Here is a 26,187-nt window from a genome sequence, read left to right as displayed (position 1 = left end):
GCCTCCGCCCCCACCCTCGGCCCCCAGATAGATAGGGATAATTTTTTTTTCTTTTAGGAGAAGAAGAAAAAAATAGACGTAAATGAAGAGAAACACCAACAAAGAAGGCGAGAGGCCTGCAGAGTCACGTGGGGGCAGAGACCAATTGGGCCTCCGGTGGCCCCCCCCAGGGCGGGGAGGAGGAGGAGGACGGACGGACAGGGCCAGCCTGCCGTCCGGCTGCCGCCCGCCGTGGTGTGACGGGATTCCTGTGCGCCCACGGTCGCCACCGCCCCACCTGGGCTGCCGGAGCCTCCCCCTGGACCCCCGGTGCCCACTGCCACCCTCATCCGGCGTGAGAGCGCTGCTTCCGCTCCGTAAGTGAGGGCCTGGGCCCAGGCCTCTAATGGCCAGCCTCCTTCTGCAGTGCCTCCCTGCAGCCTGGGCCGGCCACTGCCTGCTCTGCTCAGTGACCAGTGCCCCCTGCTCTGGGCAGGGAAGGGGCCAGGGGTCTCCCAGACTCACCCTCCCACCATGCTACCCCCTTTTCTTCCCTGGGCTGCTGAGGGGAGGAGCCAGGCCTGTGACCGCAAGCCCCATGGAGGTCCACTGGTGTCCCGCTGTCCCTGGCCAGGCGTCCACCAGGCTGTGTGGGTCTGAGCCTAGCGGTCTGTGAGTGTGTCCGGAGGGCTCTGGGCCTGTCTCGGGGCTCTGTGCCTTGCCTGCATGTCTGTGTTGTCTCTGTCGCTGTCTCTGAGTCTTGGTGTGTATCCGTGTGTCTGTCTCTGGCGTCCATCTGTCAGCCTGGGTTCTGCGGCTGGGCCAGGTCTAGCTTTGCTTCCCTGGGTGGGTGCGTGTGGAGCTGGAACCTGGGGCTGTGGGGGTGGGTGCCTGGGTGCCTGGAGTGCGGAGGAGCCAGGGGCTTCTAGCCGGTGAGAGTGGAAACCTTGGGGGAGAGGCAGTTGGAGATGGAGGGAGAAGGGCCTCAGAGCCCAGCCCCCACCCACCCGGCCGGCCTAGGCCTGTGTGTCCAGATCCAGATTTCCAGGAGACCTCTGTGGGCTCTACCTTAGAACAGCCAACTGGGGCACCCCAGCCCCTCATGCCCCCAACCCCCTTAGCTCCCGAGTCACTATCTGAGGGCTCTACTGTGATGGGGAGCTGTTCAGAGGCATCCGTGATCCCCACCTCCAGCTCCGGCAGATGCTCTTGTTTCTCAGCGGTTTGGGGGTGTGGGGTGCGATTAACAGGATCTCTGTCTGTCTTTCCTCCCTCCTCCCCAAGATTCTTGCACGGAAACCGCAGTACGCCATCTGTAGGGCCAACACTTTCCACTTTATGCATGGAGAAACTGAGGTTCAGAGAGACCAAGTGACTTGCCCGAGCTTGCACAGCAAGTCTGCAGGTTCTGCTCCTCCACTGTGGGGTGGGCAAGCTGAGTGGGGTCTGCAGGGGTCTCTGGCTACAGCTCACAAGCCCCAGGCCCAGCTCCGACCGAAGCCTGGGGCCTGCAGGCGGGCAGGGAGCCCATGGAGCCCTTTGGTGGGTTGCGCGGCTGTCAATGTAAAATTTCGGCATTTTCCTGCTGGAAGATCGCGGCTTTTCGGCCTCATGGTCCCCAAACTCTCTCCGACCCCAGGTGCCGGCGGGGGCGGAGGCGGGATGCGAGCAAGCCGCTTCCTCTTGGGTCAGTTTCTCCAAATGAAAAACAGTGGCCCCGCCATGGTCCCCAGCCCAGAGCAACAGCTCGGCCCTTGGCCCGGGAACCCCTTTGACCCCAAGGCCGCCCAGCGCTTTTTTTTCTTCCCGCCCCATCCCGCTGTGAGACCTCCGAGGGCAGCAGCCGGGACCTGCCTCTGGGTTCCTCTCCCAGCTCCTGCGCCAGTAGAGGCTTCGGGCCCTCCCTAGGCCTCAGACATTCGTAAAATGGCATTTCCACGATTCCCATTTCCAGCCCAGTGAAGGAGAAGGGGTTTGCCCCAGATCTCCCCAGCGGGGCGCCCCTGAGCGCTTCCACCAGGCCAAGCGCTTGCTTTTCCCCACTGCTTTGGTTGGTCCTCACGACCCGCCCTTAGCGAGGAAGAGCGGTCATCTACCCACTTCACAGATGCGGTCCCTGAAGACTCGAGGCAGGGAGAGAGCTGCTGCAGCCTCGAGTGAGGAGACGTGGCGGGGCCCATGGGAGAATCTGGCTTCCACCCGTGAACTCGTGCCTCGGCCACGGTCGCCACTCGCTCTTACCCACTTCCACGCTGCAGCGCGACCGGCCACCTGCGTGGCCCTCGCCACGACCCAGCTGGGTTCGCAGACAGGAGCTGCCTCCTCCCACCGCAGGCGGGTGGCCCGAGGCCCCCGGCGCCCGACACCTGCCCAGATCGCGGGGCGCTCGGGCTCCGCCGCTCTCTGGCGGCTCTCGAGGTCCGGGGAGCCCGGCTGGGGCTGGGGGGCCGGGAGGATGAGGGCGAAGACTCGAGCCGGGCTGCGGAGGGGGTGCCGGGCGCGGGCCGGGCTCGGGGGGAGGATGCGGCCGGGCCTCCGCCCCCGGATACCGCACGAGCCGATATAGAGCGGCCGGCCCCCGGCCCGGGCGCGGCGGGTTGGCGCAGGGCGCGGTAGCGGCGGAGGGGCCCGGGTCCCAGGTGTGCCTCAGAGCGGCCCCGGCGGCGGCAGGGGGGGCGCGGGGAGACTGAAGCGGGGGAGGCGGGAGGGGGGAGCCGAGGCCCCCGCCGCCAGCCCCGCGCCCCCGCCTCCCCGCCCCCGGCCCAAGTGGCCGTCATCGCGGGCGGGCGGCGCTGCGCCCGGGTGCGGCTCCTCGCCGGCGGCGGCGGCGCGGCCGGGAGGTGCGGGCTCCGCGCGGGAGGGACGCGGGGCTCTGCTCGCAGGAGCGGCCAGGTGGGCGCCGGGCCGGCAGCAGCCGCGGTCGCGCCCCCTCTCGCGTCCCGGGCCCGGGCTCCGCGCGCTTCCCTCCTTGGGACTTCGCCTCTCCGCCCGAGGTCGCTCCCCCGCCTCGGGCTCGGCTTCCTGGAGCCCGCCACCCACCGCCCGAGGTCTCAGCGCCTCGCGCCCCCTGCGCGTCTCCCCGCCCGACGTCCCAGTGGCGGCGGCAGCGCGGGCTGCGCCTCCCGTTGCCGTCGCTGCGGCGGCTTTGTCTTCCCCGGCGCAGGGGCCCCCGCGGCTCCGCGTTTCGGGCTCTCGGTCCCGGCGCCGTCGTTTTCCGTCTCCCGCGGCCCGGGTCCCCGTCCCGGGTCCGACACCGCCGGGCCTCGCCTCGGCGCTCCGGCTCCCGGCCCGCCGGTTTCCGCGCGTTCCCCGTCCCCGACCCTCGGGCTGGCCGCCTCCGCCTCCAGGTTTTCTCTCCGTGTCTCTGTCGCTCCGCGGCCTCATCTCGGCGTCTCTGTCTCTCGTCTGTCGCTGTGTCTCTGGCTCTGCGTCCGTCTCTCTTGGGTTTTCTCTTTGGGACTCCGCTGTCTCTTCAAGTCTCTCTTGGATCTGATCCCCTACCCCTCGTTCTCTCTCTCTCTCTCTCTCTCTCTTTCTCTCTGTCTCTCTCTCTCTTTTTCTCTGTCTCTGCCTCCCTGTCTCTCTCCATCCCTCCCTGTGTCTCATCCCTGCCAGCTCGGCGTCTCTGTGTCTCTGGCACTTTAGAGCTGGCCCGGTCTTTGCGCCCCGCGGCGTCGGTCCTCGTCTCTCGCCCGGGTTTCCTCCCATCTCTGTCTCTCCCGGACTCTGTCTCTGCCTCCTTCGTCTCTGTTGGGTTCCCAGAACACCCGGGCCGGGCGCCCCACCGCTCCCCGGTCCCCTGGCGTCTTCCCCGCGGCTGAGCCCATCACCTTTTCTCAGAATCGGGGTTTTGTTCTCAGACAAACGAATACGAATCGAAGCGCATCGAATCCGAGGGCCCCCGATCGGGCGCGGCGGGGCCCACGCTGGAGGAGCCCTACGGCGGGGCGGGAGCTCGGGGCCTGGGCAGGGAAGGCCGGGCACCGGGGCCTGCACCGGGCCCACCCCAGGACGCTGCGCGGGTGCTCGGTGGGTGCCGGAGGCAGCGCCTGGGCGCAGCGAGGGGACCGCGCGACGGGCCGGGGACAGCGGCTAGGGCGGCGGCCGCGGGGACCCCAGGCTGCGGGTCTCCACCGGCCCGCGCTGACCCGCTGTTCTTCCGCAGGTGGACGCCGCGGGCATGGACTATTCCTACGACGAGGACCTGGACGAGCTGTGCCCCGTGTGTGGGGACAAGGTGTCCGGCTACCACTACGGACTGCTCACGTGTGAGAGCTGCAAGGTGAGCGGCCCGGGCGCGCAGCAGGGGTGCGGCGGCCAGGCGCGGCGGGGCCCCGCTGACTCTCCGCTCCCTCCCTCAGGGCTTCTTCAAGCGCACGGTGCAGAACAACAAGCACTACACGTGCACCGAGAGCCAGAGCTGCAAGATCGACAAGACGCAGCGCAAGCGCTGTCCCTTCTGCCGCTTCCAGAAGTGCCTGACGGTGGGGATGCGCCTGGAAGGTGCGCGCCGCGCGGGCCTCGACCCCTGACCCCTGACGGCCCGAGGGAGCAGGGGGTGGGGCTGGGAGAGGGGCTGAGGGCATATAGCATTGACCTTCACGAAGTTTCTGGGGCCTGGTGATTGGCCCCTTGTTCGACATTAGGGCCATTCGCTGCAAGGGAAGCAGACGCTGGCGCTCGTCTTGTAGATCACCCGAGGTGGCCTCGGGTGAGAAGGGACGCAGGCAAGGCGGGCCTGGGTTGGGCCGACAAGTAACCAAAAATGAACTCCCTGGAGATGACCCTTTCCCCAGCCCCTGCCAGGGCCCCAGCACCCAGTGGGCAGAGCTCCCTCTGTGAGGAGGTTGCCATCGCCCCCCTCCCCCAGTACCCAGCCCCAGCCAGCAGAGGCCAAGTCACAGTGCCGGCACTGTCAATCAGGCTGGGTGACGCTGGGCAAAATCCTTAACCTCTTTGAACCGAAGATTTCCCCTTGAAACATGAGCATAGCCGGGTGCAGTGGTTCATGCCTCTAATTCCAGCATTTGGGAGGCTGAGGCAGGAGGATCACTTGAGTTCAGGAATTTAAGACCAGCCTGGGCAACGTGGAGAAACCTCCTCTCTGCAAAATATAAAAAGTAGCTGGGCGCAGTGGCAGGTGCCTGTAGTCCCAGCTACTCAGGAGGCTGAGGCAGGAGGATCACATGAGCCTGGGAAGTGGAGGCTGCAGTGAGCTATGATCACACCATGGCACTCCAGCCTGGTCAAGAGAGAGATCCTGTAAAGAATGAAGTAAAGAAATAAAGAAAGAGAGAAAGAAAGAAAAGAAAAATGGGCTTAATGGCAGTGGCTTCCTCCACTGAGTGAGTGCGGGGACCGGTGCAGGTAGCTGGAGACGCCTGGGCGTTCACTGCCGCAGGTTAGCTGTCAGGCTGATCTCGATTTCCCTTAGGATCTGCCCACCACCACTGCCCGGCCCCCGCTCACTCAGCTGCCCAGCCGCTTATCTGTCCATCCATCCATTGGAAGGGCTCGCTGGTTCATTCGCTCAGCCAGTAGGAGCCAGTGAGATTCCTTCCCAGCATGTTCTTAGCCAGGCCCTGAGGGGGCTGGGCAGTGGGGGACAACTGAATTGCCCCCAAGTAACCCAGGCCCCTCTGTGCCTCCCTACCCTCAACCCTAGCCCTCAGCCTACAGAGGAGGAGAGAAGTTTCGGCAGGAAAGATTTGAGTTCCTGGGGGCCCTCATGGGCCCCTAATCCCAGGTCCCGAGGGGCTGGAGATCTGGCGTCGCGGGCGGCAGAAACTCCTGTGCAGCCTGAGGAGCGGCACAGCGCTGCCCACCCCAGGGGGCAGGAAGACTGGCCAGGTGGCCCCCCAGCCCCTATCTCCTGCTCTTTCCCATCGCCCAGAGCGAAGGCTGGGGCCCTGTCTGAGAGGGGCTGGGGGCGCACTCCAGCTGCAGAGATGCACCCGTTGGGTCTGGCTGATGACACATTGCTAGCCAGGCGGAGGAGCGAGGAGCGTCTGGTCAGCAAGAGAGGTCCCCTCTCCCAGCACGGAGCCTTGGCTGGCTCTAAACTCGGCTTCACATTTGCAGCCAGTGAGGGACACTTGAATCATTTTGCAGCAGAAGCTCGACACTCAGGCAGTCAGTCAACAAGCAGCTGGACCCTGGGGCCAGCAGTGAACTAGGCTGACCAGAGTCCCCTTCTGGTCACCATCTCCCTGCCAGGGCTTGTGCTGGGCATCTGAGCCCAGGGCTGAGCCTGCAGGAGCACACGGTGTGATCCACTCAGCATGATTAGAGTGGGCAAGGACAGGACACGTGGGGCAGTAGAGTCTGAATGAATCCAGGAGTGCTTCCTGGAAGTAGTGACATTGAGGCTGGGTGTTCAGCAACCACAAGAGAGAGAGAAAAAAAGGTATGAGTTGGAAGGAAAATGAAAGGCAGGGTGGAGGAAGAAGATATGTCAAGCAGAGGAGTGGAGGTGAGTTAGGTGGAGTGGAAGGAGAGGGGCCTTAACAGAGATCACCTGAAAAGCTGAGCAGAGCCTTGAAGGCCAGGCAAAGGAGACTGACTTCCCCTGTGGTCAGTGGGAGCCATGAAAGGGTGTTGAGCAGGGGAGAGAGCGATCAGATGTGTTTGGAAAGGATCTGTGGTTGGGCAGCATGGAAGGGAGCTCGGAGAGGACGAGCCTGACTCTCTGCCCCTGCCCACAGCCGTGCGTGCTGACCGTATGCGGGGCGGCCGGAACAAGTTTGGGCCGATGTACAAGCGGGACCGGGCCCTGAAACAGCAGAAGAAGGCACAGATTCGGGCCAATGGCTTCAAGCTGGAGACGGGGCCCCCGATGGGGGTGCCCCCACCGCCCCCTCCCGCGCCGGACTACGCACTGCCCCCCAGCCTGCATGTGCCTGAGCCCAAGGGCCTGGCCTCTGGCCCCCCTGCTGGGCCGCTGGGCGACTTTGGGGCCCCAGCACTGCCCATGGCCGTGCCCGGTGCCCACGGGCCACTGGCTGGCTACCTCTACCCTGCCTTTCCTGGCCGTGCCATCAAGTCTGAGTACCCGGAGCCTTACACTAGCCCCCCCCAGCCTGGGCTGCCGTACGGCTACCCAGAGCCCTTCTCCGGAGGGCCCAGCGTGCCCGAGCTTATCCTGCAGCTGCTGCAGCTGGAGCCGGATGAGGACCAGGTGCGGGCTCGCATCCTGGGCTGCCTGCAGGAGCCCACCAAAGGCCGCCCCGACCAGCCGGCGGCATTCGGCCTCCTGTGCAGAATGGCCGACCAGACCTTCATCTCCATCGTGGATTGGGCACGCAGGTGCATGGTGTTCAAGGAGCTGGAGGTGAGTCTCTCCTCCCGCCCGGCTGGCCTTGCTTCACTGTCCTCCCAGCTGCCCAAGCCTTAGACCGACTGTCCTTCAGATGGGGCCCTCCTACCCACTGGCTTCAGGCAGTGTCTGGGGACCCGCAGGCCACCCTGAGACACTGAGCATTTCTGCTCTCTCACAGCGTCGTGGGTCCCGGCTCCCTCCCGCTCCTTCTCCTTGAGCCCCTCGAGCCTCTGCTGCTTTGGTCCTGCGCCTGTCTCTTCCTACTGTGTCTCTCCCTGGCGTGCTGTCTCTCCGCTTCTCAGTGTCTCTGCAGCCCCTTCCGTCTCTACGGTCGCCTGTTCTGAGGCTCTTTTAGTACGCATTTCCCTCGTTCTCTGAGGCCCTGGGCTCCCTCAAAGGACTAGCGGAGTCCTGGGGAGACTGTCTTGTCTCCCAAGCCTTCAGCCCAGTGTTGGGAAGAGGGTCTGGCCCATCCTGGCCTCCCATTCAGGGAGGCTGCCCATCCTCGCCACCTCTGATGGCACACACAGATGGGACTCTTAGTGTTTTGGAGTCCGGGACATTCGTGGGCCCTTCTTCCCAGCTGAGGTGAAAGATCCTCCTGCCTCTGCAAATCTTGTTTATGCTGGATGGTGGGGTGTGTGTGTGTGTGCGTGTGTGTGTGTTCAGGGAGCTAGGTGGGTAGGTAGGTGGTGGCTTCCAGGGTCTGCCACTGATCTTCCCTGGCGAGGCAGCCTTCCCCACTTGGTTGAGGAATCTGAAGCTACAAAATCAGGAAAGCGGCAGGAGAAACTGAGGCTTGACATAGGAAAGAACTTCCCAGTCTTCCCCACCTAGCGGCTTGAAGAGCCTGAGGCCCCAGAGCTGCCCCTCCAGTGCCCTGGCTCTCTGAGACCTCCCCAGACGCCCCTCTAGCTGGCCAAGGCCTGCCCCGCCCTGGCCTGGGTTCAGGCACTCTGTAACCCAGGCCATTGGTGTTTGGCTTGCCCAGGCTGCCCCCCTGGCTGTTCTGGGGCTGGGTGTAAACAGCAGGGCCCATTGCCCCCCCTGCTGGGGCCACTGCAGCCTTGAGCAGCATTGTCAGTGTGGCGCCACTTGGGCTTGGGCTTCCTCCAGGGGCATGAGGCCGGATGGGCTGGGGGCGCTGCCTGCCCTGGCTGGTGGGGAGGGGATGAAGGTGGGGCATGGGTGCCTCGAGCCCTAGCGGCGTCGTGGGACTGAGGCCTGGGCCATCGGGGAGGCGGGAATCGGTGGTGGCGGCTACTGCTCCCACTGTGGAGGCCTGTCATGCTGAGGCCTGGGGCTGCACCATGTGTCTGTCATGGGGTGGGTTTCTGACCACTGCCCCGTCTCTGGTCCTACCTAATGGATGGGGCCAAAGGCAGGCTCTCGAACATGAGGTCGTGGTGGAGATGAGGCCCTCAAACGCTAGGGATTGGTCGCCAGCTTCCCTTCAGATTCCCCATGCAGCCCCCGCGCAGCGGGGAGGAGCAGGGCATTCCCGGCCTTCCAGAACCCTGGACTCAGGGGCAGGGCACTTCCTCTGGCTGCCTTCCTAGTCTCCCGGGGATTTTCACGCAGGATGGGAAGGGCTTTTGTCCCAGCTTTGCTGAGTGTTTTTTCCTGCTTCTGGCTCCTCCGTGGTCCAAACCTTCCTGCTTCCCCTTCTCAAAGTCTGAATTGAGCCCAGGATTATAAGCGGTGGTCACCAGCCTCTGTAAAGGGGCCTTGCAGATAATTACCAGCCCAGCCCTTAGAGCGCCTCCCATCAGCCACATGGAAGTTCTTTTCCACTGGTCCAGTGGGCCCTGGGCTGGTGTCTCTTTGCAAAGCCCAGAGGTGGTGAGGAGGCAGAAAAGTGGGAGGTGTGTGTGAGTCTGGCATCCCTTCTGGCTGGTCATTCATTTCCCCACCTCCGGACGGGACACATCTTAGCAGACAGAAGTGGGGGCTCTCTGGCTCTGAGAGTGGAGCAGCCCTTGGGCTGGGCACTGGGGACATTAAATCAGCCAGACCCAGGAGGCTGGCAGCCTGGAGGAGACGTCAGACATGCACCTAGATGCCAGTGAAGGTGCCCCGGGCTCTGAGAGCCACTGAAGGAGCAGAGGGAGCCCTGGGGGGCGAGCAAACAGCTCTAACTGAGGGATTGAGAGATGAGTTCTGTGCCTTTCTGGAAAGTAGAGAAGATTCAGGACGTCCCAGGCAGTGGTCACAGCATAGACTAAGGCCCCGAAATGTGTTTCAGGTCCTGGGAGTTCCCAGTGGGCCTGGGAAGTAGGGCCAGAGAGGTTGGCAAGGTCAGAAGAGCTGGGACCAGGAGTGGGTCCTTGGGCAGAGGGTGATGGATGGCCTGCCTGGGCTGGCTGGGGCTCCAGGCTCTGGGTCGCGGAGGGGCTTCCCCGGCAGAGCCTGAGCTCTGAGCAGAGGCCCACGCAGCCCTCTGATGCTGACGGCCTCTTGTTGCTCAGGAGGCATCCTGGAGTCTCAGCTGAGCCCTCAGGGGGGCCGGGAGCCCAGCTGTGTCTGATGTTGGGCTCCAGATGTCCTCTTGGGGTCTTCCTCCCGTATCCTCTTTCCCAGCTGTGTTGGGGGTCCCTCTGTCTCCATTTTTCCATCTCACACAATCCCAGCACGTTAGCTCTGACAGTGGCACAGAAGTGAATGTCAAAGACTAGAATCAGAGAGGCCTGTTGTCAAGTTCCAGCTCTGTTGCTTACATGCTGTATGATTTGGGCAAGTGACTTCACTCATCCGGGCCTCAGTTTCCTCATCTTGATAATGGGAGGAGGTGGAATAGTGTCCACCCTGTAGGGTTGCTGGAAGGGGTTAGTGAGCCAGGACAGGGGAAAAACTGAGCGTGGGCAGGGTAGGCTTAGGAAGTGGGGCTGCAGCACCCTTCTTCTCTCTTCCCCTCTGAGCTCCACCATTTAATCGACGCCTGCAGGCTTATGTGGGCCTGGCCAGGAAGACAGCAGGGAGAGAGACACTGCTCCCAAGCTCCTCTGAGCACATGATCGTTCTGGGACTGTATTGGGGCCACTTTGCTTATAAAGCAACTTTTTCCCTGCAAAGTGGCAGAAACTCACCTGTACCCGCTGCTTGGTTGGCAGCAGTGCCCAGGGCACAGGCAGCCAGCCTCTCTGGTCACTTACCATGAAGGACAGGCTGGGGGGATGCAAGGGAGGACCCGGGAGGGGCGGTGGGGCCCAGGAGTGTCCAGTGACCCATCTTGACATCAATTCACCCTCAACATCCAGCTCCAGGGCCCCCACGGACAGCAGATTTAACTGCTCAGATAGATGGTTTCGTTTAAGCGGCAGTAACTGTCAGTCCTGGGCAGACAAATGACACCTCCCTGACCACGCGGCCGGCAGAGCGCGGCAGCCAGCCTGTGGCGTGTCAGCCACCAGAGAATTACACAGCCCGCTAGCCTTCACAGCCAGACCGATCGGACCCCAGGGGGCTCCAGAGGGGCCCTGCTGGGAGGGAGGTCAGCTCGGCACCCATAAATACCCGGTCTCTGAGGCAGCCTGCAGAGCGTCAAGGCTCCGGGAAGATTTGTGGTGGGCTGGCAGGCGGGGTGGACGGCTGATGGGCCGAGCAGACGGGCCAGGCTAATGGGAGCAACTCTCTCTGGTTAAAGGAACCTCTTAGCCACCTGCCTTCTCGTGCAGAGGGGCTGGCGGCTACGGCCCTCTGGTTTTCTTTTAAATAAAAAGAGGGGTGTGTGTGTGTGTGTGTGTGTGTGTGCGCGCGCGCGCGTGCGCGCATGCACACTCATCTGTGTGGGGAGGGGAGCGCTTAGGAGTTTGGTGTCTTTATGCGTCCATTTGTCCACCCAAGGCAAGCAGTGAGTACAAGACCTGCTTGGCCAAGGGGCAGGTGGGAGCCACGCCGGCAGCGTTCACGGAGGAGCCAGCGGCAGATCCCCACGCAGCCCTACGTGTGTTCTTATGCTTTAACCAAAAAAGGGAGAAATTATGTTTCCTGCTTCACAGAACAGGAAATTAGAGTGGAGGGGGACGATGCATGGCTGGATGGGGACTCAAACATGGGGTGTGGAGCGCCAAAGCCTCAGCCACCATATTGCGGCTCTCTGCCCCTGCCACCCCTATCAGCCGCACCGGGCAGGGCTGCCCCATCCAGGGTCTAAGGTCTGGGTACAGCGTCTGCTCCCAGGGCTGGGCCAGCCGGGTCACCGTGACCCATCTGCTTTCTGCCCGAAGCGCTGCTTATCTCCTCATTCTACCCCTTATCGCTCCTCTGCCACCTCCCCACCCCCTTGTGCCTTCATTCTGGGCGCAAGGGTGTCTGCTCCTGCGGGCCTCCGAGGGGCGGGGGCCAAGCCTGGCCCTGCACACCCTCCCCACTGCCTCCAGCTGGGTGCCCAGGGTGGGCCTAAGAGTTTTTCTTGCTGCCAGTGCGACCCCTGGGCAGGCCCCTCCTACCCAGGTCTCAGGGGGTTCCCAGGGTCCCCAGAGCCCAGCTGCCTGAAGCCTGTGTGGTACCTCCAGCAAACCTCTGTTTCCTTATCTGTAAAGTGGACTGAATGTCAGCAGGGCAGGGGCGAGGTGTCCTGTGCTGCGCTGGGCAGCATGCCTGGTAATAGGTGTTCTCTGAGCCTTGCCTCCCTCCTGGAAACCTCCGTTCCATGGGGGACGGCACTTCTGAGGAGAGCTAAGGAGAGACGATTGAGTGGGCCTCTGACCAGGCCTGTCTCCTGCGTCCTCCCAGCCAGGACAGAGCCTGGGGCCCGAGGCTGACGGTAGGGGCTCTGGGAAAAAAGCTTTGCTGGGAGCGGGACGGAGGTGTGGGCTCTGGATCCAGAGGTGAGGCGGGGAAGGAGGGAACGGACCTCCTGCCTCCGCTGTGCCCATCTGTGTGCCGTCCTGACTTTTCTCTCTCCTTCTCGCCCCCTCTGTCTGCCTGAGGACAAATGCCCCAGGGATGCCCCAGGAGAGAAGGGGAACAGAGAAGAGGAGGGGGCTTCTACCTCCTAGAGAGAGAGCTGTTCATCAGGCTTGGGCCGGTTCCCCTCTGGCTGGGAGGCCCTAGGTGGGGAGTGGTCCCTCGGGGCTCTCTGCTTGTCTTGGGGAACCTTGCCGTTCCTCAGCCGCTTTGACTCCTGCTCTGGGGCCCAGAGAAGAGCTGGACACCGGTTCTGCCTCCCCAAACCCCATAGGCATCCGTGAAGACAGAAGCATTTAACTGATGGCACGAGATGTTGCAGATTCTGCGTCCAGAGGGTGGGCGGGCCTCAAGGAAGGAGAGGGGTCAGGTAGGGATTTGTAGAGGAGGAGGGAGCCTGTGAGACCAGGAGCTCCTGGATGGTAAGGGGGGTGATCGGCAGGTCTTCCTCCACACCTAGTGGTTAGGAGCGCAGATCTGGAGCTGGACAGAGCTGGGTGACCTCTCTGTGTTCAGCTTCTCCTCTCCGTCACGCGGGTAGCGACTGTGGCTGTAAGGCAGCCGTGGAATGACTGTTAGCTGCCATGGCTTGCATTCACCACAGGGCATGGCCCAGGAAGGTGCCCCGGAATGGTCTGTGGGGTCGATGGTGGCCACTGATGAGTGGCATGGGCTGAGGGGACCAGGCTGTGTCTGCTTGGGACCATCTGCCGTGCCCAGTGTGCTTCCAAACACCCAGAAGGGCTGGCTTTGTCACAGTGGAGACTGTGCAGCAGGAATGCCAGCTGAGGCCCTGGCCTGGCCCTGCCTCTGTGTGATCCCGGGAGAGTCTCTTGCCGTCTCTGGGTGGCAGATTCTTTAGCTGAAAACTAGGGATTGGGGCCAGGTGATCCCTGGCTCTTCTTCTGAGTCCTGCAGAGTCAAAGGACACTCCAAATGGGCTGGGCCTGCCCCTGCTCCGGGTGCCTCTGACCGCAGCCTGGGCATTGGGAATTGGCCCCTTGTCGCTGCTATGTTTCTGCTTCAGGTGCCAGGTCATTGCTTCCCCCCTGCCCATGCCCTGGGCCTGACCGCAGGCCAGGTGGGACCTCCTGACTTCTCCTGAGCCTTAGAGCTCTGGGTAGGCCCAGGGGGAAGCCCTTGGCTTCTTCCTGATGGATCCTGTTTGAGTGGTTGTGGCTGCCAGAGGTGTAGCCACAGGCTTTTAAATGTGCACAGTGTTAGGATTAGGAATCTTCTTGCATGCATTTGTGGGAGTCCTCTGCAGAGCACTTCTGTGGACATGAGTCACTGTCATGTATGGCGTACCTAACATGGACCGGACTGTCTGCTCAGTACTTTGCCCACTTTACAGATGAGAAAACTGAGGCACAGAAAGGTTACCAGGACTTGCGTAGTCATACAAGAGACAGAGCTGGGGCCTGAAGCCGGCCCATGCACGCCCCACCCTCCTGTTAACTAGCCAGACCCCTGTTGCACTTGGATAACGTAGGCATTTGGGCAGACAGGCTCAGGGAGGTTAACTTGCCCAGGCTGCACACCCAGTGGGGTCTCAGCTGGGAGGAGAAGGGGTAAGAGGAAGGTACCCGATGCTGGCTGGAGCCCAGCCCCCCACGTGCCTCTTCCTTCCAGGTGGCAGACCAGATGGCGCTGCTGCAGAACTGCTGGAGCGAGCTGCTGGTGTTTGACCACATCTACCGCCAGGTCCAGCACGGCAAGGAGGGCAGCGTCCTGCTGGTCACCGGGCAGGAGGTGACCACCCACTGGGCCCCGCCCTGCCCCTGGACCCCGCCCACCTGGACCCCACCCCACCCCACCCCTGGGCCCCGCCCCTGCCCTGCTGCACACTTCCAGAATTCAGGGCCCTGGAGAGGACCCAGGCCTCTCGGGGCTGGCTCTGGGCACCCTGATTATCAGCCGTTTCCCTACGTTCAGGGGACACAACAGGCCCGACCCCTCAGGGAGCAGCCCTGGGCCAGGCTTGAGAGGCACTGGCCACTGGGATCCCTGCTCTGGGGAGCAGCTCAGGGGGTTTGGGCAGGTCAGGGGAAGCTTGTGGAGGAGCTGATGGTGGCCCTGGGTCTAGAAAGAATACACTAGAGTTGGCTGGGGAGTGAGGAATGAGGGGGCAGTCCTCACCTCCACTGCAGGCTCAGACAGGGGGAAGTGTGGCACCCCGGTTCCTGCTGGGGCTGGTGTGGAGGCGGCCTGAGGTGAGAGATGAGGGAGGCTGGAGGGTTGCTAGGGCTGGGTTAGCGGGTAACACCTTGCAGGCCCTGACTCTTGAATGAATGAATGAATGAATGGGCAAAGGGCTCCAGAGAGCTCAGAGTCAGAATTTGGGCTGCCTTAGAGCAGGGAGTGAGGATCTGGGGAGGAGAAGCCCCAGAGGCAGCAGGGCCTGTGGAGAGCTTTAGGAGGGGGAGGGACACACCAGGTGGCAGCTGAGGGGCAGGATGGGAGGGGGGCATCTGGGTGGGTATACAGCCAGGGAGGAGGACTCGCCTGGTGAGATCAGTGTAGGGAAAGGGGGAGGGAGGGAGGCAGAGAAGGGGGTTGATGCTCAGGGTCTAGCCTGGTGGCAGGAGCCTCACTCCCGGGTGGGGACACGGGAGGGGCCTTGGGCTGGGTGGGTGCCGTGGGGTGGGGAGGCAGGTGCTGCTTCCCACTGCAGCGCCCCCAGATCCCCGCTCCTCATCTGCATCTCTTGCCTCAGTGCCACAGGAGCACGGGTGGGCAGCACTGCTTCCAAGAGGGCGTCTTGGGGGTTTCCTCTGAGTGCAGGTGCCTGCAGTCTGTGTGAGGTGTGATGTTGGCAAGCCGGCTGAGTCTCTGGCTATGGGAATGGTGTGTGTGTGTGCACTTGCCTGTGTTTTACTGTGCAAAATCTCCACACATCAGATGGGTCTTCCCATCACCTCGTAAATGTGAATGCATACATGGGCATGTGTCTGTGTTGCTGTATGAGTGTACCAGGGTGGGTGTGGCCATGTGCACATGTGTGTGCCTTCACTTGTGTTTGTGTGTGTGTGTGTGTGGGGGGGTGTATGTGTGTGTGTGTGTGTCTCCGAGCTGAGCTGTGACCCAGCGTGCAGGTGTGATCGTGGGGGTTCTGGGCAGCCATGTGGGTGTGTCCACGTGTCCCCTTGGAGGCCTGCCCTTCCCTGAGCCCTCCCTCCCGGCATGTAGAGGGGCTCCCTGAGCAGCTGGTGCTGCTGGGCCTGGTGCTGGCTTAGTGTGTGAAGGAGGGGGGTGCCCTCAGCTCCAGACCTGGTGGGTTGAGGAGAGTTCGAAAGGCGGGTCCCAGAAGGGTCCCCAGCGCTGCACAGATGTCATCCATGCCTGGCTCGGCATCAAGGCTGGGCCCTCCTGACCCCAGCCCGTCTGAGCTGCCCTCTCAAGGGTACCTCCGATCCATTCCCTCGCCCCTCTGTCTCCGATTAGAACCTACTGCCCGGACCCACGTCTTCTGACTGTGCTGTTCCCGTGCCCTCTGCCCCAGGTGGAGCTGACCACGGTGGCTGCCCAGGCGGGCTCCCTGCTGCACAGCCTGGTGCTGCGGGCGCAGGAGCTGGTGCTGCAGCTGCTCGCGCTGCAGCTGGACCGCCAGGAGTTTGTCTGCCTCAAGTTCCTCATCCTCTTCAGCCTGGGTGAGTGCGGCTTCCATGACAGAGAGGTGGAGACATCCAGGGGCGGGCAGGAGGGTGGGTGAGGCTGGAGAGGTAGCCCTGCTGTGGCCAGAGTGGCCACAAAGGAGCCTCAGGAGAGAGAGGTCCCTCCCTTACTTACTGAGTGAACAAAGGTCTGAGGACCCCCCCACCCAGGACCTGGCTCTTAAATGGGGACTGCTTTCCCTCTGGTGGCCCCTGTGACTTCAGGATTTTTATTTCAGGCTCGCATCCTGGGGTCCCCGTTTTCCCTAATCCCTGGATCTAGGAGGCCCCAGTTCTGAGTCTAGCTCCTGGGACCCGTACCACTTTGCCTGTGCACGCATGCATTCATTCATTCACTCTACAAACAGGCGCCTCAGATACCGCAGTAAGCAAAAAAACCCCAAAGCCCGGCCCTCGAGGTGCTGACCTTCCCCGGGGGAGACAGATCATGAGCTTAATACGATTAGTAAGACATAGGTTCCTAACATGATTAGGCAGGCATAGCCAGGAAGGTTGTTACCAGTGCTAAGGAGGAAAAGAAAGCGGAGGAAGGCAGAGGGCAGGCCCGGCCCGGCCTGGCCGACCACCCCGCTCCCCAAACACCCAGGTCTCCCTCCCGCTGCCCTCCTGACCCCAACCCCACCTGGACTACTCCAGTCTGCACCCTCACTCCCTGGCAAGCCATCACCAGTGTGCTCCCCATGCCCAGTGATGCTGAGGACACAGCTGTTCCTTGCCAATCAGGAAGAGACCTGCAGCTGGGGTGGTTAGGGCTGAGACAGAGAGATGGGTGTGGCTCAGGGAACCCTGGGTGGGGAGCAAGTGCTCTTCTTGGAAGGCTTCCTGGAAGAGGGAGATGCGAGCAGGGTTTTGGAGGATAAGTAGGAGTTTTCTGGGGGGATGATTTTTTTTGCAGTGGTACAGATGGAATAGAATAGAGGAGATGAGTGAGTGCTTCCTTACCTGGAGATGGGGCAGGATTAAGATATTTTGTGGTGGCTGGCATTACAGTCATAGTCTGGGAAGGGTGTGCCTGCCAGAAAGAGGGAAGAGTGGGGAGTGTTACGGAGGCGGAGGGGAAGACGGAATTAATTAATGAAAATTGGGAAGCCCAGTGCTCAGGCAGGATTGGCGACATCCTCCGTGCCATGCGACTGGGTGTAGTGGGCTCGGTCTCCCAACTCTGGCAGAACAGGCTGGTAGCTGGAGGGCTTATCTGCAAGGCCACCTTAAGCCACCTCTCAGGACACCAGCCAGGGCTCTGCAGGGGTCAGCAGGGGACAGCCACTGGGGTGGGGAGGGGCAGGATCTTGGGCAGCCAGTTAGGAGCTGTGGCCTGAAATCCTTGCAGGAGCCTCGGCCCGGCCCAGTGGGCTGCAGCTGGGGAAGCTCCCTCCTACCTCTGCCTGCAGCAGCACCTCGCCACAGCCTGGCAGGCTCAGCAGGCTGGCACAGGATACAGTCACAGACGTGCGTGGTGGGGCCCTGTGTGGTTGGGGTGTGGAGCCTGCAGGAATGACGTGAGTGCCTGTGTCTCTGTTTCTGGGCATGCGTGTGTGCTTGCACGTGCAAACGACGGACTTTCACACGCTTGTGGCTTCTTATGTGTCAGGCTGTGCGAGGGGTTCGTGTGTGATTGGGGAGAGACCTAGAGATCTGGGAACACGAGGAATTTGTGGGGGAGGGTGGGGCTTGGAGGCATCTAGAATCGGAGCGTGTGTCTGCGGGGTCGGGGTGGTTTGGGAAGTGAGAGTTCTTGACCAGGTTGCCATCCTGAGGCCACTGGAGGATCCTGGCGGGGGAGGGGGTGGAGGGTGGGCTGCCAGTCACCAGGCTTCTTTGCCAGGGTTCTGTCTATCCCTGGGTGTCCCCTGAAGAACAGGGACAGTGTCTTGGCCCCCAGCCCCTCTTCCCACCAAAGCCCTGGACACTTGGGACTGCCAGGCCCAGCATAGCTCTGGCTGCCACTTAGGGTGAATCCCGGACCCCTCTTCCCTGGGGCGTAAGGAAGATGGCAGAGCTTAGCACTCTTCTCTTGGGTCCAGGTGTGGGCACACTCAACACTAGAAGTGCCCAGCCTTCATGTCACGCCGGTCATCAGCCTTTATGCCCAATGCAGCAGCTGAGGCCTGAAGGTGCGAGGGGCTCCGGTGCTGGGCTAGAACAGGCCTGAGCTGGTGGGAGAAGGGTGTGTGCGTGCACATGCATGTTGTGTGTGTTAGGAAAGGGAACTAGGTTGGGATGAGGAGTGGATTCTAAATCTGCACTCTGGCTGTGTGCCCTTGGGCCAGTCACTGCTCTCTCTGAGCCTCTATTTCCCCATCTGTAGAATGAGCCTTCCTGGAAGAGAGACATCTGAGCAGGGTTTTGGAGGATTAGTAGGAGTTTTCTGGAGGGATGAATTTTTTTGCAGTGGTGCAGATGGGATGCAATAGAGTTAATCCCTAACTTGCTACAAGGATTGAATAAGAGAGTTCCCCCAAAGTGCCCAGCGCTTGGCTGACCTCTGGGAAGTATGTGTCTCAGAATTGTTTTAATCATAATTACCATTATTAACTTAATGTGCATTTGCATAAGTGAATGAATGAAATGAATGAATGAACCAGCTCACATTCTCCATCTTCACAGGAGCTGTGTATCTGCAGTGTCTTATCTTTGGGCACCAGACCGTGGGTCTGGCTGATGTGGGTGGGGGAGCCCTGAGCCCAGCAGGTCAGGAACCTGGTGAGGCTGGGGTTACCGGAGGAGGAACAGGAAGAGATTCCAGGACCCCAGCTGACGGCAAGCAGCGAGAGATGGGGTGTAGGGGGCGGGCAGAGGCCTTTGGGTGGCCGGTTCCAGGTTAAGAGAGGAGCCCCATCAGTTCAGTGTGATCAGGGTTGGACCAGAGAGGAGAAACCAGCGCCACCTGGCTATCAGGGAAGGCTTCTGGGGGGTGGGGGCTCTGAGCTGGGCTTCGCAGTATGAGTAGGAGCATTCTGGGTGAAAAAAAGCAAGCGGCATTAAAGGCTTTCCAGACTAAAGGAACAGTTTGTGCAAAGTTCTGGGGAATCTTCAAAGTTCTGTCTGGCAGTAGGGGGCGGGGACTGGGTGGAGAGGAGGCTGGCGAGGGGACAGGAGCTGAGCTGTGCAAAGCCTTGAATGCCGGGGCCTGGTACCTTGAACTTTCCCTTGGGAAGGATTTTAACCAGGCAGTAACATGATGAAATCCGCATTTTATCAAGACCCTTCTGAGTGCAGCATGGGAAAAGGATGGCAGGCTGGCAGCCCAGAGCCCTGGCAGACGCTAGACCTCGGGCTCGGCTGGAGCAGACTCCAGGGTCTGCAGCAGAGGGGTCCTCTCCTGATCCTGCCCAGACCACCAGAGCTGGGGCCCCAGGGAAACTGGGACCCAGAGAGGGACCGCCACTTGCCAGCAGACCTCCAGCTGGCGAGCAGGGTGTCCCCTTCAGGGGGCGGCTCCGCCCTGGGCAGCCTGACCTCAAGTGCCAGTGTCCCCCCACCCGCCCCACCGCCCTGCGGCTCACTCAGCGCCTCCTTCGCGCCTGCCTCCGCATAAGGGTGCCATTTGGTGTCTAAATAGCCGTCTCGGGAGGGCGAGGAGGCAGGTAAGGAGGTTTAATTAAAATTAGTGCCTCTCTCCCGGCAATCACGGTATTTATGAAGATGGGCCCGGCTGGCATTGTTCTCCCGAGGACTTAATCGAAGCTTAATGGATTGACCTAACATTCGATTTCCTGACTTCCATTGAGGCGGCGGCAGCAGCATTCCCTTAAGCGTTTGCAATTTACCCACTGCTCCGCGCCAACAAAAGGCGGCCTGAATAGCAGCCCCACTCGAGGGGCCATTGTGCGCGGGGGCGCCTGCCTGAGTTACCGCTATTGGGACAACATTCTTTATGCCTCGCTGGAATGAAAGGATTATTCAAATATTCAATTAAACCATGAAAAGGGGGCTTTTCTGAGAACCTGGGGGCCCCCAGCTCTGCACAGCCAGCGGGCTGCTCTCCGAGGTGGGGGCGCCATCTCCCAGCTCCCTCCCACCTCCACCTCCGGGAGTGCTGGGAGCTGAATGGGCTTGGGGTGCTGCAGGCTCCTCTCCAACATGCCCACCTACAACCTTCAGGAGCCCAGGGCCCAGAGCTGGGCATGCAGATGAGAGCCAGCTCCTAGCTGCCCTGTGAGGCAGAGATGAATTTACCCCTGTTCTGCAGATGACAGGAAACTGAGGCTCAGAGAGGGGAAGTGACTTGCCCAAGGTCACCCAGCTGGTTGTAAAGCTGGGATCTGAACCCCTGACACATGAAGGGGGTGTCTCCAGGGTTGTTTGACCCCTGCTCCCGTGCTGGAAGAAGGGCGTGGTGTTCGTGGGTTGCCGGCACCGTCACATCTGTTATCCGCAGGAAACTTCTCAATGATCTCTTTAGAAACTGGGGGCCCAGAGAGGCTTGGAGAAGGGGAGTGGCTTGTGCAGGGCCTCCAGGTGAGGATGAAGTCAAGTCCAGAGGCCAGTGTAGCCTTTCTGGGGGAAACCTAGGACCCCAGGATGGGGGCTCTTGGACAGGACTCATGGATTGCATGGAACGTAAAGTTATGTCCAATCCCCCAGGGACGGGCATTCCAGCTTGACCCAACTCCTGGGTGGGGGTACCCAGCCCTCTTGCCTATCACGGGAGACTCGGGTTTGAATCCAGGCTCTGGCATCTGTGTGTCTTCAGGGGCCTTGCTTCCCTGAGCCCTGGGGACGCACTGCCCTGCCAGTCTGGATGTCTGCCGAGATGAACTGAGCTGGGTGCAAGGTGTCTGGGGGGTACCTGGGAAACTGGGACTGGGCTTCTGGACTGTGGCCACTGCGGCTCCGTTAGCAACTGTGCTTCCCTCCCCCAACCCTGTGGCTGACCTCTTGGGGGCAGTGGGGGTCTCCAGGCTGCTGAGAGCTGGGAGGCCATGGAACTGCTGGGGGTGGGGGGCATCCCTGACTCCGATCCTCCTTCCACACCCACCCCCGCACTCTGCTTCTGTGTCCCTGGTGAGGTGCTGCTGAGAACAGTAAATCCCAGTAAAGCCAAAGCCCTGGTCTTCCCGGCCTCCTCCCGCCCCTGTCCCTGCTGCGGCGTCCTGGCCAGTCCTCCCCCTCCAGCTGCTTCCTCCAAGCCCCTTAACTGATGTGTGGCCTTGAGCTGGTCCTTGTCGCCCTCTGGACCCCTATTATGAATTGTCAGAAGACTTGCTTGAAGTGTCAAGAGGCTTGGGGAGGGGAGTGAAGGCAGATGGGACAGGGATGAGGCCAGCAGGAGCCCAGTGAGGGGGCATGACTTCCCCTGACCTTTGAATGTCAGGGGCAGGCCTGGCTAGGGAGTAGGGCTGCTCGATACGGTTGGGCAGGTCACTCACTGCACAAGAGCACCTGGACCAGGAGGCGTTGGGTAGATATAGCAGCATCTCTCTGGACAAGAGGGAGCGTCCATGCAATTGGCACAAAGGTGCCTTCAGGGTTAATGGTGACCTTCCTGGGGAAGCGAGGAAGAAAGTGTTCCTGGCTCGCTTCAGAAGGGAGGGTGAGGAGCCCGGGCTTGGGTGGGAGGATGGAAGCCAGGTCCTGCCATCCGCCCCCGGGCCCAGCTCGGGTTTCCCTAAATCCGACTTCGGACAACATAGGCTTTGGCAGGCGTACTGGGAGCGGCCTGGGATCAGGGTTGCCAGGAGCGTGGCGCTCTCCTGGCGCAGAGGGTGTTAAGGGGATTAGGGGGCCAAGGGCTGCACATGCTGCCTCTGGACTCCCCCGCAGCTGCAGGGCCAGGGCCGGGGCGATGGGGTGGGGGAGGAAGTGGGCGGATGACCGTTTTTTGAGCCACTTGTCACCCCATCCCAGGCAAGGCCAGGCTAGGATTTGAGGCCCCGGGACAGATTCTGTGGGTACCTGCTGCCCCTGTGCCCCCAGGCTGGGCACCTGCTAGAAACGCTGCCCAGGAGCTTAAAGAGGCCTGCACATAGTGGCAGGAACTTGGGTGACAAGAAATTGACCCAGGCTCTCCCCATCCAGGGAGGAGGAAGGCTGTTCAAGTCAGGGCGGGGCAGGGACCACTGCACCTCAGTGTTGGCTGGGTTCAAACCCACTTTCTGTCTCTTCACTGGACCTCGGGTGTGGGGGGAAACATCAGTTGCACTCCTCCGTTCAATCATTGGTGCACGCAGAACCAAACCCCCTCCCTCCCTCCCCAAAGGGAGCCCTTCCCTGATGCTTAATGCAGGTGGTCCTGTTTGCCCCTGTCTTCCCGTGGCATGTCTGCTTTGTGTACAAGCTTTATTTATTTATTTATTTACATACTTATTTATTTAGAGATGGAGTCTCACTCTGTCGCCCAGGCTGGAATGTAGTGGCACAATCTCAGCTCACAGCAACCTCTGCCTCCTGGGGTCAAGTGATTCTCCTGCCTCAGCCTCCCGAGTGGCGGAGATGATAGGCACGCACCACCATGCCTGGGTAATTTTTTTGTATTTTTAGTAGAGACGGGGTTTCACCATGTTGGTCAGGCTGGTCTCAAACTCCTGACCTCAAGTGATCCACCCACCTTGGCCTCCCAAAGTGCTGGGAATACAGGCGTGAGCCGCCGCCTCTGGGCAACAGGCATTTCTAGTTTATGTACGTGGCTGAGCCTTGTGGATCTCATCCTGACCTCCCTTCTGTGATCTTTGTTTTCCACTCAGCCTCAGGCTTTTAAAGGCGCATCCCTTTGCCCTGCACTGTGTGGGCTCCCTGACTTCTGCCCACTGCACAGGACTCCTGGGGGTGCCACTCCACGTGGCCATCCAGGCCACCTCCTCACCACCTTGAGCACAGATGGCCCCTGACTCCCGAGCTTTGGCTTCGAATTTTTCAACTTTACGGTGATGCAGCCGTTGAAAAATATGCATTTGGCAGAAAGCATGCCTGGAGTACCCATGCAACCCTTTCTGTTTTGGGTTTTCAGCATGGTGTTCAGTGAACCCCACGCAGCGATCAGTACTGGATTGTAAAACAGGCTTGCATCAGATGATTTTGCCAACCGTAGGGTAATGTGATCTCAGTGCGTTTAAGGTAGGTCAGGCTATGATGTGCAGTAGGTCAACTGTAGGAAATGCCTAGGAAATGCCTTTTGACTTAAGATATTTTCAGCTTGCGGTAGGTTAATCAGAATGTCAGCCCACCTGCACTCCTGCAGTGAATGTCCATGTTCCCCCATGGCCCCATGACAGTCCTTCCTGGGCTACTGGAGCCTCCCTCTTGGCCATAACAGAGACTACAAGAACATGCCAGCTGCCTTCTAGAACCCTTATCTTACCCATATCCCCATTACTACTGGCCATAACTTAGAAATTTAGGTTAAAAAGACCAAGAACCGGCCGGGTGCAGTGGCTCATGCCTGTAATCCCAACACTTTGGGAGGCCGAGGCGGGTGGATTACAAGGCCGAGAATTTGAGACCATCTTGGCTAACATGGTGAAACCTCGTCTCTATTAAAATTACAAAAAATTAGCCAGGCGTGGTGGTGCATGCCTTGAGTCCCAGCTACTCAGGAGGTTGAGGTAGGAGAATCTCTTGAACCCAGGAGGAGGTTGCAGTGAGCCGAGATTGCACCACTGCACTCCAGCCTGGGTAACGGAGTGAGACTCCCTCTCAAAAAAAAAAAAAAAAAAAAAAACCAAGAACCTTCAAAGCCCTTAGTAAGTAAATTGTACTTAATTTCTATAATAATATTAAGGACTACAAAACTCTATTCTGCAACAATTGAATGCAAAGCAACCACTTTAATTAAGCTAAGCCCTCCCTAGATTGATGAGACTTTAACCCATGAAAATTTAGTGAGGCCATCAGTCCTCATGTGTTGCAGCATGAGATGGGATCCTCCCACCCACAGCGTGCCTCTGTGGGTGTGGAGATGATGGGGTGACAGTGGCAATGGTGGCAGAGTGGGGATGCGGATGGCAGTGGTCATGGGGATGAGGCATCAGTGATGGCTTTGATCGTCCTGGGGGCTGGTGTTGGTTATGGCAGCAATGGTTGACCCTGGCGGTGGTGAGAGCAGCTTTCATTACGATGGCACTATTGTGGTGCCAGCTCACCCAGCCCAGCGAGCGTCTCACACGCTGGACACTGTTCTTCAGAGCACTTTCCACACAGCAGCTCCCTAAATTCTCAGGACCATGTTGTGAAGTTGGTACTGTCATCACCCCCATTTTACACATGGGGAACCGACAGATTCAGTAACTGCCCAGGGATATTCCCAGCGAGGCTGGTGATGGGCTTCATGATTCTTGTTCATTGTGATCACGGTGGTGATGATGGTGACAGGTGACTGTGGTTGGGTGGTTGATAGTGGCGCTGGCTACGTTTATGAAAAACACAGGCACATGGGTGTCAGTGACAATGGTGGTGATTGTGAACCAGGATGACAACAATGGTCATGGTGAAGCGGTGCCAGCAGGGAAACCCTGGTTGCATGGTTGATGGTGGCAGTGGCAAGTCTTCGGTGGTCATAGGGAAGGCGGCATTGTGATGCCGGTGACAGTGTTGGCCGCCCGGCCCCGATGGTGACCAAGCGCCTCCCTTTGCAGACGTGAAGTTCCTGAATAACCACAGCCTGGTTAAAGAGGCTCAGGAGAAGGCAAACGCTGCCCTGCTGGACTACACCCTATGCCACTACCCACACTGCGGGGACAAGTTTCAGCAGCTGCTGCTGTGCCTAGTGGAGGTGCGGGCCCTGAGCATGCAGGCCAAGGAGTACCTGTACCACAAGCACCTGGGCAACGAGATGCCCCGCAACAACCTGCTAATCGAGATGCTGCAAGCCAAGCAGACTTGAGCCTGGGCCGGGGGCGGGGCCGGGGCTGGGGGCGGGGCCGGGGCGGGGCCGCCGCCACCCCGCCGGCTCCACGTGTTTCATTTTATGAGGCCCACCCAGGAGCCCCGGCCCCGTCCCAGAGGCCGCTGCCCCTGAGTTCTGACACGGTGTGTTTGGGAAGGTGGGTGGGGCTGGGCAGGGCCTGGCGGAGGTGGGGTGGCCCTGGACAGCCACTGGCACTTGCCTGCTAGTTGGAGTGCCCAAAGGAGGTGGCTGGTAACCACCCCCCGCCAGCCCCTGCCCTGCTCCCAGCTGTCTCTCCTGGAGTCTGAAGCCTGCAGGTCCGGGGAGGAGGTTCGGGATTCCCTAGTGGGCCTGGATGTCCCTTGGATCAGAGGTCATCCCTTCCTCCTCTCCTCGAAACAGACAGGGAGAAGTTGAGCAGGTATCAACTGGGGGAGGAGAGAGGGTCTCCGGCGTTCCCCCGCAGAGAACAGGAGGAGGTCCTCTGTAAATTAAGGATAACTGAGTTTGCTAAACTGGGAGGGGCCACTGGGCCCTAGAGGACAGCAGGAGACTCGTTAGGACAGAGTCCCCCTCGCTAGCCCTTCTACTTCACCTGACTCTGCAAGAGGGAGCTTTGATACATCATCGGGAAAGAACTTTGCTCCGGTCATCACTGATTCCCTCTCCTGCCCAAGGAGAACGTTTGGTACAGTCGACATCCTAGTCCTACCCAGAGGTGGCCCTCCCAGGCTGATATTTATCTGCAAGGTTGTAGTCAAGAGGTCCCCCCACTTTTTGTTTTTAAGCTTCTAGATACCCCTTGAAAGCTGTGGTGGAGGGAAGGGGACAGATCTGAGGGCTGAAGCTGAGGCTTGGGGACTGACACTAAGGACAGCTGTTTCTCCCTGGACACTCGCCTACCAAGTACCCTTGGGGTGGTGCTGGGTCACTGCTTCTGAGCCCCAACCCCAACCCAGAGAAGACCTGTTGCCCGCCCTTCACCCACTCGCTGAACAGCAGGACGCCCTGTTGGGGGCTTCAAGTCTCTGTGGGTGGGAATGAAGGTGAACTTGGGAGGCGCACGGGGCTGTAGATCAGGGACAGCGCTATTGAGCTCCTCCCTGTGGCCCCAAACTTTTGGGTCCCTTGCTGCAAACTCGTGAAGCTGGGCCTCAGCTCCCTGGTCTCCTGCCCTAGGTTATGAAAGAAACTCTCCAGGGCGAGGCACTAGGGAGAGGCCTCAGCTGTCTCCCATCCCCGGGCTGGGTGCCTGCTGTCCACCCTGCTTTCCTGTTACTGTTGCAGCTTGCGCTGAGCCTGCCCAGCTGGAGGAGACTGGGCACCCCTGCCTTCTGCCTCCCTGTCTTAGTCCCCATCTCTGCCCCTTGAAATGTGAGCCCCTGCCAAGGCCAGAGACCCACAGCCCCGAAACGAGAAGTGCCCTTAAGAATCTCCCCAGCTCCCGCAGTCCTGGAATAAATTTTGCAATTAGTTTCCAGCTA

General features: G+C 60.5%; 1 protein-coding gene across 4 annotated transcripts; it reads left to right on the top strand.

The window, feature by feature from the left end:
- The first annotated feature begins 60 nt into the window (after window positions 1–60).
- Window positions 61–26,187, top strand: NR5A1 (nuclear receptor subfamily 5 group A member 1). 4 transcript variants are annotated; one of them, XM_032251570.1, is made up of 7 exons: window positions 61–356; window positions 4,145–4,261; window positions 4,341–4,482; window positions 6,684–7,309; window positions 13,838–13,957; window positions 15,708–15,855; window positions 24,453–26,187. In XM_032251570.1, exons 2-7 carry the CDS (start codon window positions 4,160–4,162, stop codon window positions 24,698–24,700), a joined length of 1,386 nt encoding a protein of 461 aa, XP_032107461.1. In that variant the 5' UTR covers window positions 61–356; window positions 4,145–4,159; the 3' UTR covers window positions 24,701–26,187. The 4 variants fall into 4 exon arrangements, with proteins under 4 accessions (XP_032107461.1, XP_032107462.1, XP_032107464.1 ...); XM_032251571.1 differs by lacking the exon at window positions 61–356 and adding an exon at window positions 377–647; XM_032251573.1 differs by lacking the exon at window positions 61–356 and adding an exon at window positions 380–629.

This window comes from Sapajus apella, unplaced genomic scaffold, assembly GCF_009761245.1.
Source record: "Sapajus apella isolate SASKATOON/1434 unplaced genomic scaffold, GSC_monkey_1.0 scaffold76, whole genome shotgun sequence".
Classification (NCBI taxonomy): Eukaryota; Metazoa; Chordata; class Mammalia; order Primates; family Cebidae; genus Sapajus; species Sapajus apella.
Note: the sequence above shows the minus strand (reverse complement) of the source record. Positions and strands in the feature narration are given on the sequence as shown.